Source organism: Cygnus olor, chromosome 7 (assembly GCF_009769625.2).
Source record: "Cygnus olor isolate bCygOlo1 chromosome 7, bCygOlo1.pri.v2, whole genome shotgun sequence".
NCBI lineage: Eukaryota > Metazoa > Chordata > Aves > Anseriformes > Anatidae > Cygnus > Cygnus olor.
This window is the reverse complement of record NC_049175.1, coordinates 20,208,932-20,221,788: the sequence shown is the minus strand read 5'-3', so window position 1 is coordinate 20,221,788 and position 12,857 is coordinate 20,208,932. Positions and strand designations below refer to the sequence as shown.

The 12,857-nt window shown below is 43.2% G+C and overlaps 2 protein-coding genes across 9 annotated transcripts in view; one reads left to right on the top strand and one right to left on the bottom strand.

The window, feature by feature from the left end:
- The window catches only part of SLC16A12 (solute carrier family 16 member 12), a 44,275-nt gene extending 35,788 nt beyond the window's left edge, over positions 1–8,487 (top strand). For all 8 annotated transcript variants that reach the window (XM_040562852.1, XM_040562855.1, XM_040562856.1 and 5 more), the window contains 2 exons: positions 881–1,140; positions 2,842–8,487. In XM_040562852.1, coding sequence (XP_040418786.1) covers positions 881–1,140; positions 2,842–3,104 — 523 coding nt within the window. In that variant the 3' untranslated portion in view covers positions 3,105–8,487. The remainder of the gene's footprint in view (positions 1–880; positions 1,141–2,841) is intronic.
- LOC121072816 (interferon-induced protein with tetratricopeptide repeats 5-like) lies at positions 7,943–12,061 on the bottom strand. The gene is made up of 2 exons (XM_040562857.1): positions 11,911–12,061; positions 7,943–9,897 (listed from the first exon to the last, which is right to left on the bottom strand). Exons 1-2 carry the CDS (start codon positions 11,913–11,915, stop codon positions 8,463–8,465), a joined length of 1,440 nt encoding a protein of 479 aa, XP_040418791.1. The 5' UTR covers positions 11,916–12,061; the 3' UTR covers positions 7,943–8,462.
- Between the last annotated feature and the right edge of the window lie 796 nt (positions 12,062–12,857).

Here is a 12,857-nt window from a genome sequence, read left to right as displayed (position 1 = left end):
TGTCTCTTTGGAGTTCATTGGCTTCTACTGCATCCTCCCCCAAACCCAAGAAATGATGTGTTTGTGAAAAGCTAAAAGCTCTTGCATTTGACTATGGAAATGTAACCTCTTGCCCAAGGTATATCAAGCATGATCCTCTGTACGTAATCCCTAGAGGATGATACTATTTGTGCCTTTCCATCTCTTTTGTGCTGCTGGAGAGATGCAGAAGTGATGGAAAAGGAACAGAGGTCTGGCCTACCACTGTCAGGCATGTACTCAGGACTGACCTAAAACTGTTATACACTTCCCAGTATAAGAGAACTCACCATGCTTTATTGACTCAGCCAGTCGAGACATCTGTTTGCGGCATCTGGCTAAACTAAGAGATGTTTTGGTTCTAAAGAATGCAATATTCTTTGTGCTTATTTGGTTTGTAGGAAAAATCAGTCATTGGTTTTGTGGGGCAGGGAGAGAGGAATTGCCATCTCACTTGGCTAAACTAACTCCAGCATTTAAGGGCCGATGTGAAGCTGAGAGAGATGTACTCTAGCATTTTTTGCATAATACTGAGAGCACCTTTTTGAGCTGGAAAGCCCCTGAAATACTGCTTTGAACACTGAGACTTCAGAGGGCTGCAAAATCCTAGCAGCTGAGCGGCTCCTCTCACTAGGGGCAGGTCTAAGAACAGTGTGGGGTGCTGCTCTCCAGGGGTTTTTGCAACTGTAGCGGGGTATCTTTCCTCAGCCAAGCTCCTCACTGGTTGAGCTTTTCATCTTGAAGACGGGGTAATAAGTTGGACTTAAATTTGAGCAATATGAAAGAGAGAGAGAGACTGAAGTGCTGCATAGCGACCGAAATGCTGTGTCCAGTGAAATTCTTTCCTGTTTTGAATTTGCAGGTGTCTGAAGAAGTACCGGCACTTTTGCTACCTCTTTGCTGTGGGAATGGATGGCCTCTGCTGCCTTTTCTTGCCAGTTCTCCAGACCTTCCCCTTGCTTGTGCCTTTCTCATTTACCTTTGGCTACTTTGATGGAGCCTATGTAACGCTGATCCCTGTTGTGACAGCAGATGTAGTAGGAACTTCTTCCTTATCATCAGCACTGGGTGTTGTGTATTTTCTGCATGCCATACCGTATCTAGTGAGCCCGCCTGTTGCAGGTCAGTTCACAAATGACTTTCCTATAATCATATCATTACTTTGATTTCAACTGTTGACCAAAGCAGAATAGTCTGGCATTTAGTCTAGACTTGGACAAAAATAGATATCAATGTCATAGTAAGCATTTTACTGTCACTTGCAATTACCATTTTACAATTTGATGGAAGGTTTCTTTGAAAAAATTTTTGTTTGTTTTTTTTTTTGTTTTTTTTGTTTTTTTCCTGGAAGCTTTTGAGCATCTCATGTTTTACCCTCTGACAGAGCATTCTCTGTCTGTGGAACTGTGTACTGAAGGGTGAAGCATAGGGTAGGCCAAGTGCAGGCATGCACTCTGTGGTGTCCAGGTGGGAAGGGCCTGGCCACTGGCTCTGGGCTGTTCTCCTGCAGCTTCTTTCTCTCTCACTAGTGACTAAAAGCTGTGGTACAGTATTTACTCTAACTTTCAAGCTATAGGTTTTTCAACATTTTGAGTATATTAGTAACAGTCCCCATTTTTCCCTTTGAATTGGTCAAAATGATATTCCTCTGGTGTGTTTATTGGACTGGTGGGAAGACGATGCAAAGTGCCTTGTCATCTCCTTTTCAGTTTCCCCGGAAGAAATGAAGGTAGGCTTTGGTGAGATGTAATAGGAAAGGATAGGAAATACACACTGAATGGGCAGGTAGCCCCTGGGCAGGGAAACAACACACATAGACCTTCATAAGACCTGAGATCCACTTAAGCTCTGTCTTGATGGAATGATTTCTACATATAGAGTAAGCTGAAATTAAAAAACAAAACAAACAAAAAACAGACAAAAACACTATGAAATCTGGCTTCTAAGATCTGTTACATTATCACTTCACATAAGTAAGAAATTGTGTAAGTAGATGGAAGAAAAGATTTCTCTGAAATCATACAGTTTTGAAAATGCTAGCTAAAGAGATTCATTGCAAGCTGTTGGTTTTGTTATTTTTTTGATCTAGAGGACTTAATCTTTTTAATCTCTGAACTGCTTTGAACAGTGAGTGAGTCAGCTTCACTACTGTTGGTCACAAACTCATCCCTGTGATATCAAACCATCTTTTCCCCTATCAGTTTCATTGCAGTGAAGTAATGATGAGAGCTGTACTCCTGTTATTCTTTAGAAAGATCTTGACAGTTTTGAATATTACAGAAGGTCAGAGATCTTTTTCAAATGTATAAATATGTCTTGCACATCTCTGCTGTTCACATCAATTTCCAATTGGATTCTGTTTCTGAGGCTTTTAATTTAATTTTCTGTAGCAAAAGCTACTGCAAAAGGGAATACTTTGAAGTGATGCATGAGCCTAGGGCATAGCTTGCTAGCTATTTCAGTCAAGAGGATCTCATGTACACCGTATTTAATCCTGTGGCTTTTCTAAGCACGTCTAAAGACGACCGGTTCAATCCATGTGGTTGAAAGATGTCTGTGCAGTATCGTGGCGATGACTGCTGTGCTTTTTCTCATGGGTTTGACTTCCAAACAAAGGCCCATAATAAACTTATCTGCCTGCTGATGTTGTGGACAAATTTCCCCCAGCCCCAGGAGGTAAAGGTATAGTGATGGCGATGTAAACCTGTCTTGTTTGATGGCGTTTATATGTGATACAACTCCAGAAGTGCTGCTGATCACAGGATTTCCAAATTATAAGAATTCTGTCAGGCCTGAAAAAAAACATGATTTGTCTTCGTACAGGTTGGCTTGTGGATACAACGGGCAGTTACACCGCGTCATTCCTCCTGTGTGGATTTTCTATGATATTTAGTTCAACGTTACTGTGTTTTGCGAGACTGGCAAAGAAAATCAAAAGAACGCATTTAAGGTCACTCACCAGTGATACCCACAGCAAACATCACATCTGGACAAATGGAGCAATAGCTTACTCTGTCACTGGAGAATTAGACCAAAAGGATGCTGAATTTTTGGCTGTGGATACAAGCAGCTATAGCAACAGATGACGAGTACCGTCAAGATTCAGCGCTGTGCAGCTGTGACTGAGACAGAGGGGGCTGCATTGTGTTGCACTGTTGAAGATGCTACTTCTGTGAAACAAGGCATCTCTGTTAGGTTTTTATGTCAGGTTTTGGTAGGCTAAAATCTACACACAGAATAGAAAGTTAATGCAGTAATAGAACAAAGCTAGACTGAAAGTAAAGAGAGTTGGTAGATACAAGTGTCGACAGATTTATTTCTAAGGAAATATGTTGACTCCAAAGGTAATCTCAAAAAAGGTAATCAGATATAATGAAAGAAAAATACAAAGTAATCAGTCACCAAAGCTGAACAATAATGTTTAAATTATTTCAAAAATAGTATTAATGAAATAATTTTTTTTGGTGTTCCAGTCAATTGTTTCAATGGAGTAACACATGCCACTGAGAAACCTCTCCATTTATCAGTCTTCATTAAACTCTTTGTCAATAACTCTTTCAAATGCCAAAGCTATTTGTTATAAAATCTGCCAGGAAGCTGTGATTAATGCTGAAAGTATCTCTGAAGCAGCTTTAATTTTTACTTTGTGCCTGCATCTTGTACATACATTGCAACTTCATTTCAAATGTGGTTTTTGAGCTACTTTCCTAGTCCCCCTACAGCAAAACTTTGAGGTGACTGTTGTTTTTTCTTTTTTTTCTTTTTCTTTTTTCTTTCTCCTGGAAACCTCTAAAGGATGAATTTCTAAACAGTGACATTCCAGGTATGATCCTCCAGCTGATCTTTTCTGGGTGGATCGAAGAGTTGCTGTGGCTGCTCAGCCATCTGAAGAGGAGTAAATCTGTACCAGGAGACTAGATGTGCTGGTAGACAAACCTGCTCTAGCTTCATTAGTTGGAAGAAGTCCAAAGGCAGCCCAGGAGACTGGGAGGAGAAGCTCATGTTTTTCCAAATGCAGAGTCTCTTCCTCCTGTAAAATCACTAGTTGTTGAAAAAATTAATTTTTGGGAACAGATGACTGAGAAACTCCCACCGCAGATGCTATTACTAAAGAAGATCTTGACAGACAAGTTGCTCCTCCTGCATATTGCAATGGCAAGCCTGTCCCTTTTTGGATCCAGGAGACATATCTTCAGGTGGTGCAAATTACTCATTGATACCAACTGGAGAGCTGATCAGATCACTTGTCCTGGCTGGCCAGACAGCAACAGCTGTGATTTGCTGATGATTTCCTGCTACTTGTGCTAGGGATGTACTGCAGCTGGCTGATTCATGGGACCTAGAGACTGAATGTAGCTCATGGCGGTAAATTACTGATATGATGGTTTATTGAATAATGGGATGCTTCTACATGTCCAAAGCGAAACTGTTAGAGATGGAGGAACTTCACATTCTGAAGTGCAAATCTTTTCTGTTTGATCCTGTATAAAACTGTATTCTGTTCACTAGCAAATTGATCAGAGTCCAGATAAGTTTTATTAATGCTATGCTAGTAATTTTGTTAATCACTTGCAGTATATTTGATGTTTGCTATTGGTGTCCTATTCCATTCTGTGCCTCAGAAGGGAAAGCAACACAGGCTGCTGTTCACAAATTTGATTTAGATCAGGAGTACACCCACGGGGTCATAATGTATTTTTTATATATATGAATAGTATGTGTATCAATTTCTTCTATTTTTCATGCATATTTCAAATATAACATATTAAAATTGTTTGACTTCAGTTGTCTGCACTCAAAGCATTTACCACTACCATGCTCCAGAAGTACAGTTACAGTTTGTTTGTTTTTTAAGGGACGATAATATTCAGGCTGTTGTCCATACAGGGTAGGCTGGCATAGCACAGCGCAGCAGTAGGCAGAGACACCTGAGAAAGCTGTGAACAATTTGCCAGGACAACATGGTGCTTTCCCACCAGCCCACTGAGCAGTGATGGATGCGAGCTTGGAAAGAGCATTCAGATGAATCCTGCCCGTGCTAATGCTCTGTTCCAGGTGTTCCATGCAGTGCATGAAAGCACAGTGTAAGTGCAGAATATGATCTTTAATTGGTTTTATATTTTTTTTTCTAGGCCTTTGGACAGCTCTGCTGTTTCAGCTTTGTGTTTAGTCTTGTGTTGTACCTTTGGAAAGCTGAATTTTCATGTTAGCAAAAAGTACCTCAGGGTCGGGCAACTAATGCGTGGATTTAGCACTTACTCCCTCATGGAGTGAATGAGCAGGTCCTGAAGAGCAGGGTAGTTAGGGATCCAGTGAATGGGGCCCAAACAAACAAAAAAGTGCTTAGGAGCAATTGCATAAAATGAAGAGTCCACAAACAAGCCCCAGTTTTGCAAAGGTGAGCTAAGGCAAAACCACCCTGAGGCTTGTTGACATCCCTCCTGGGATGTCACTTGCTACAAACCCCAGCTGCCCAACAGCTCCGGGTCTGAATTTAACCCCAAACTCCCAGTGCTGAGCAGTGCCCGGCTGGTGGGGCCTGCAGAGCTGTTCTGTCCTGGGTGGCAGCCAGACACTTGCCTGCGCAGATGCAGGATGCTGACAGGGCTTCCTAAAGAGTAATGAATGACAGCGGACTGGAAAGGCAGCGGGGGACTCAACTGCTGGAAGTGCAGCATTTGTTTCTGTCCCAGGAGATTTGAAATGGAGCAATCGTCATTCTTTTGAAAGTCCTTATATTGAAGTGAGAATCGTTTATCAAATCTGTTTTGGAGAGGGAGGCATCTAAGAAATTGCGCCTTGAAAACCTGTGTGAAAACTGTGTTGGAAAAGTAAAGCCCCTTCTGTGGAAAAAAAATAAAAATTAAACACTTCTACCAGCTTGGATACTTTCTCCCCTGAAAAATGAAGGTGTCTGTGCTATTATATGGTGAATATACTTCATACTGCCAATATTCCTTGTCTGCTTTCTGAAGTGTCACAAGTTTATTTGGGAAGAAAGGGCATGGTTAAGATAAGCTGTAACAACACCTCCTGGTCAGCACGATGAAGTCCTTAAGCACAATCACCTCAATAAATAATGCTTTCTGCTAAGTGACTTATGATGTATTCCAGTACAGTCTCCTAGATGATCTAGGAGGTGATTTGGACTCATAAACGAATGCCTCGTGCAGGGTTAGCCCCCCCCCCCGCTTTTTCCTGCAGCGAGGCAGTTGCGTTCACACGCGGATCAGCCGGCTTCGCTCCGGCGCCGCTCCGCTTCTGCCCGCTGGGCTTGGGCGGCGCGGGTGGCGGTGCCGCAGCACCACCCAGCGGGAGGCGATGAGGATCGCTCACGGTGATGAAGATCGAGCCTTTCAGGCTCGCCTTTTTGCCCGAAATAGCTCGCTGCCTCTCCGTATTTCCCGGGAAAGGGGCGGCAGGGTGTGGAGAGGAGCAGGGGTGTGCAACCGGGGCTTCGGGAGCCTGCGCGACCCGTCCCTTCGTCTCTTCCCTGCTGCCCTCAGGAGGGCTTGGATGGAAACTGTGCTGACGTGAGAAACCTCAAGACCGAGCAGCGTAGCGGGGTCACCTCGTGTACCGTTTTGCCCCACAGCTGAGCCCAGCACCGTAGGTAATCACCAGTTCCTGACTTCAGCCCTGCCGTTGTACCCACGAGCTTTGAGCACCGTGTGTCAGTCCCGCTCCCGTCCTCCCCGTTCTCCTCCCTCCCTCCCCTTTCCCTAGGTAGGGCCGCCGCTGTTTGTAAGAGGAAAAGCTGGCAGGTGGCTGGAAAACGAGGCCAGACTTGGTTAAGTTTGTTAAGTTAGCAGTCCCAGGTGTGGTTGAGTGTGCTGTGCACACTGTTATGCTCCTGGCTGCTTTTGCTCGTGCTATAAAAGATTCTCAGAGAGCTGAGAGGTTCCTTGATGCTTCATTGCCTGGCACCACGTTTTACGCTCCTGTAGGACACTGTCCTGTCTGTGCACGGGGCCTGCTGCTGCTCGGGGGGCAGGAAGGCTCCAGGGGGGCTGGGAACAGAAATGCCCACCCTCCCATCCTCCCAGGGGCATGTGTACAGGCTGCTCAAGTGCTGGCAGTTGGATAGTGTTGCTGCCATATGTGTGGCTGAAGCTCTGACATCTTCTGAAGCTTGTTGTCAAACTTCAATGCGCACCTTAACCTGGTGTGTGGGCTCTGTCACCAGCTGGCTTCGTTCTACACGACTGGCTAGGGCTCAGGAGTGTTCTGGAAGTGTAGTATTAATTTTGCCAAGCACCATCATCTATTATGCCAAGGTACGTAATGTGAAATTAGACTGGCAAGCTGTGAATACCTTTAGTTAGATATCTGAAGACAATCACTTCCTTAACCTAGTCACTGTCCTCTCAGCCCTTTCTTCCCTTCTTGCGTGCTCTGTGTTCACCCAGCCCTTCTCCCACCTGCACCTTGCACTCGGGTTTCCATTTGTCCAGTTCTCCAGCTCCACTCCGTGCTCCATTTCTGGTTCAGTACATTGCTCGTGTTTTCCGTCCCTGGCTTGTTTCACAATGTGGCCACAGACAACCATCTCTCTGGCATCTCAGACGCTGCCTTTCCTTCCACTCCAGACGTTTGCTCTAGTGGTTCCCAAGAGTGCCAGTTTGGGTAAACTATATGGATGCTATTTTCTGCACAATTTAATTCTTTGGGGGAGCATCTCTGAAACCAGCCTTGCCAAGAGTCTGGGAAAATAAATGGGGCTATCTCCTGACTTTTCCATATCCTGCCCAAACTTTATCCCTTTTACTTTTTTGAAAGGATGTTTCCCTTTCTTTCATCTACTAACATGAGCGTTGGTCAGCGGAGAGATACTAGAAGCAGCAGTTGGACGATGCAATGCTCTTTGATAGTTCACAACAATAATACACGTTTTAAGTTTCCAAGTAAACTAGACAAACCGTGGTTGTTTAAACAGTGGTCATTTATGTTAAACAGCACACAAGGTAGTAATCTGAACAAGTCTTCAACACAAATTTCTTCTAAATGACACAAAAAGAGTCTTTACTTAATATTTGAAAATGCACCAGCAATGTCCATTGTAGCATCAGCATGCCTTTCAAATTGATAGGTTAAATGTTGAAATAGCATAATTCCCTGATCTTTTTCTCAGTAGAAGGTAAGATCTGGTTCCAGCTGTGTCCTACAGATCATCACTCAAAGACAACCTTTATACTAGTATTAGTACGGAAGGCTAAGATTGCTTAGCTATTATTTATTCTTTCTAAGCATGCTCTTTAGCAGTGAACGAACAAGCAAATGCACAATCATCATCCAGTCATCATCTACAGTTTCTACACCATCACCAGAAGGTGGTGGTACCAGGTTTTTCATCTGGTTATAACTTCAACCTTAAAATCTGGTTATAACTTCAACCATAAAATGTGCTTTTTTTTTTTTTTTTTTGAGAAGGGATTTTGGGGGCTTCAGCTTGAGAGGGAAAGTCGTAGCTCACATAATGCACTCAGATATTCTTCATTGTCAGGGTTACGTTCAATGGCTTTCTCATAGCACTCAATTGCTTCTCGGTTCTCACCATCTAGCTGGTGAATGAGTCCAAGTATACCAAAATCTACTTCATCTTCTAAACCTCTCCGAATTCTCTCTCCCAACAATTTTTTGAGGGCAGTTTTGCACATATATCTTTCATAAGAATCTTCTCCAATTTTCAGCCCTTCTTTGTAATATCTAATGGCTTCAGATTCTGATCTCTTACAATACTGATGAAAATATCCGTATCGGTAGCATAGTGATTGTTTTTCATCAGAAGTCAGAGTATTTATCTGAAATGCTTTCTGAAATGTCTCTTCTGCTTCTTTATACTTCTTTGCTTTTGCATACATGACTGCTAAGTCAGTATAGCCAGAACAAAATTTTGTTTTTTGGTCAATCACTGCTTTAAAATGAAAAATGCATTCTTGAGTGAGTTTTTCCACTTGATCTTGAGGTGGATTTCCTGCCCTTTCCAACTGCTTCAGCTTTGCTCTGTAGCAGACTCCCATCTGGTGACGCAAAAAGATAGATTTTGGTGTCACTGCTAAGGCTCTTCTCAAAATCTCCAGTGCCTTGTCCACTTCTCCTTTCTTTCTATAAAATATGGCAGCATATCGCAGGAAATAAGGAAGATTGGGGGTTTTCTGCATTGCTTCTTCAATGTATCTCTCCCCTTCATCATCTTGACGTAACTCCCGAAGTTTTAATGCAAGTAGTGCCATAAGAAAAGTGTCCGTTTGATTCAGTTCCACTGCACGCTTCAGGATCTCCACAGTTGAGTTTGCTTCTTCATTTGTTCCATTAGAATGTTCTTCCAAACGATACACTGCTATTGCATAGCCAGCATTAAATTCTGGGTTGTTGGGTTCTTTGCTCAGAGCCTTTTCAAAGCACTCCTTTGCTCTCTCATAGTACTTTTTCCCAAACTTTAATAGTGCCCACCCTTGCTCAGCATAGATTTCTGGAAGCTGAATCTTCAACTGAGCAGTACCTGAAAGTTTTTTGCAGCTGTTTTCCACTTGGCTTACATAAGCTTGCGCTTCTTCATATCTGGCCATGTGGTAATAGATCCAGGCATAGTTTCCCCAGGTAACAAGACTTTTCATGTCGATTTCATTTGGATGATGTTTTTGAACAAATTCTTCAGCTTTCTGGAGATTTTCCAGGGCTTCCTTGTTTGAGTGCTTTAGGTGACATACATAAGAGAGTAGATTGTAATTTCTGAGATTTTCATAAAATCCAATATCAATCAGATCAATTATTGATTCCTCTAGGTAATCGAGATCTACATCCTCCTTCAGCAAAGTCCATGTAAAATAACATTCTAGCTGCAGCAGGGACTTCTTCAAGGAATTATTGGAAATGGTACTAGAAGAAATCAAAGAAAAGATTACTTACACTCAATTTACTTTTTGCTACTCATGTTTTTAAACTGGGCATGATGTACTTCAAAAGTAGGCAATACCTCACTTGGTGCCGCTAGTCAACAGTAGTTCAAGTAAGCCAAAGCTGTGGGGCGCCGTAAGTCTAGAGAGCTCAGCAGTTCTTTCAGTAATTCTCTTTGCCAGTGGAACTGAGGGCACCTCTTACACAGCCAAAGAGCTGGTGGTCTAGATGCCATAGAGGAGGGCTGGTCTCTAGTGTAAGGTTGGCACTCCCCTGAGCCTCAGAAATGTATTACCCTGCTTGGAAAGTTTGCTGAAGCCCACCTAAAAGAGGTAATCAAATAAAAGTGGGATGCCCCCAGCTGCTCTTGTGTCTCTGGGCTTCTCCATGTGTGTGAGGATACAATATCAGGACCTTGGATGAGTCTGGCAGCAGCCAAGGCAGGGTATTTGTCGAGTTCCCCCATCTAGCTGTCCCCATTTGTGGGTGTGCAGACAAGATTTTATCATGTAGCCTACCAATGATACACCTTTACTCCATATTAGGCCCTTCCTTAAAGAAGTACTGGCGTCTTGGTCAGATCCTCCTTTGTTAGAAAGACTGCTCTGTTCTCCATTTTGTAAAACCAGGAGGATCTACAAACCTGCACAGCGCTACATGCACTGCTGTGCCGCTGCAATGTCACATTAAAAAAAAAAAAAAAAAAAGACTTCGAAAGAGGAAGTGTCTTTTGGGAGAAAAAGGAGTGAGAGGAAAGACTGGAAAATTCTGAGGAGATAAGTCAAGAAGGAATTGGGAAGCAGGTATTGCTGGCTCTGGGACAAAGTGCAGGATGCGGGGGAAAACAAAACAACGTAAGTTCCCACCCAAACCACCTGCAGTACTACAGATACTAGAGAAAATAGGTATTTACAAATGCTGTTAATGTCTAAGTTTGTCTTACTGACCTCTTTGCCCTTATCAAGTAATCTTCTCCAACTAAGTGATTCTTGATTGATATCAACAACCGTTCTTAATTAAAAAACTCTGTAGGAAATTACATTTTTTCTGGGATGAAGGGGAAGTGAGAGCAAGTTCCTGCTGTGAGCACTACCTTGTTATAAACCTTTGTCCCCTGGGGAACACCAAGGAAGAACAGATACTGGCTGCCAAATCAGCAAAAATAGTCCAAGAATAGCTTGAAGCATTTAAGTAGTCCCCTTCAAATCAAAATTGAAATGTATTGTTCAAATTGTGGCACTAAGGAGCATGACCTAGTGATGGGACTTGGTACGTCAGGTTGATGGCTTCACTTGATGACCTTGAAGGTCCTTCCCAACCTACATGATTCTGTGAAAATGAAATAAGTGATTATGCATTACCTGTTGTTTTGTTGCCTCAGCTGAGAACACAGAAAATTTCCATGGATGAAAACAACAGTGGAGAGTAATTTCATGAAAAGACATTTGTTGGAAATGAATGTCCCCCAAAAGGATTTGTGATGCAGATTAAATACAGTTTAGCTTAGTTCAATGCTTAGTTTGTGAGTGCAATTTCCTAGGTTCTCATAAACATCCTGGCTCTGCCCTATTTGAGTCTGTGTGTGCATGACAGTCCTCAGCAAACGTTATCACTTTTCTTTTGCTTCAGACTGCAATCCAGAACTGTTTGCTGGTCCTCGCAGCGGTAGAGAAAAGAAAGTAAATTCTCAGCTGCATCAGTGCCAACCACCCTTTTGGCTGGTCAGCGGCTGCTACTGCAGCCTGCATTTCATCCATGAACTGCTTGCACACAGCGTTCCTGATTGTCAGTTCCGAAAAAGCAATAACATTACAGCATCCAATCGAATCCTCATTTAATTTTCATTCCTCCAATAAATATTCTACAAAATATTTTCTGATGCTTGAGTTCTCCAAGTCCCTTACTGCTTTCTGTTATGCATATTATAAACTTACATTCCCATAGCATAAGAGCACAGCAAAAAAGCAGCATTCAGAGGCTACGTTGCTCTCTTACCTCATGTTCTTCCTTCTTTTTCCTTGCTTTCCTTTCTCTACCTGTTTGAAGGTAGCTTGGAAGCCAAAGTGCTCACTGTTGTTGTGACTTGCCTTTTATGTGCTCCAGCCCTTGTGTTGTGTGACTGAAATAACAGGAACCAGAAAGTGAAACCAAGCTCTCTCTGAATCTGCAGGAGGAAGCGCAACTACTGCCAGCTGGGGAATAGAAACTTAGGAGTCACTCAGCAGCTTTTATCATCTTGGATTTATGGCATTACTATTCCTAAAGATTAATGAATGACAGTGGACTGGAAAGGCAGCGTGGGGACACAACTGCTGGAAGCACAGCATTTGTTTCTGTCCCAGGAGGTTTGAAATGGAGCAATCGTCATTCTTTTGAAAGTCCTTATATTGAAGTGAGAATCGTTTATCAAATCTGTTTTGGAGAGGGAGGCATCTAAGAAATTGCGCCTTGAAAACCTGTGTGAAAACTACGTTGGAAAAGTAAAGCCCCTTCTGTGGAAAAAAAAAATTAAACACTTCTACCAGCTTGGACACTTTCTCCCCTGAAAAACGAAGGTGTCTGTGCTATTATATGGTGAATATATTTTATATTGCCACACTTCCTTGTCTGTGAGTGTTGTCCAAATGCTTCCTGAACTCTGGCAGGCTCAGGGCCATGACCACTGCCCTGGGGAGCCTGTCCCAGTGCCTGACCACCCTCTGGGTGCAGAACCTTTCCCTAGCACCCAGCCTGACCCTCCCCTGTCCCAGCTCCATGCCGTTCCCTCGGGTCCTGTCGCTGTCCCCAGAGACCAGAGCTCAGCGCCTGCCTCTCCGCTCCACTCGTGAGGGAGCTGCAGGCCGCCATGAAGCCTTCCCCTGGCCTGCTCTGCTGTGGGCTGAACAAACCAAGGGACCTCAGCTGCTCCTCATATGTGCCCCTCTGGACCCTTCCCCATCTTT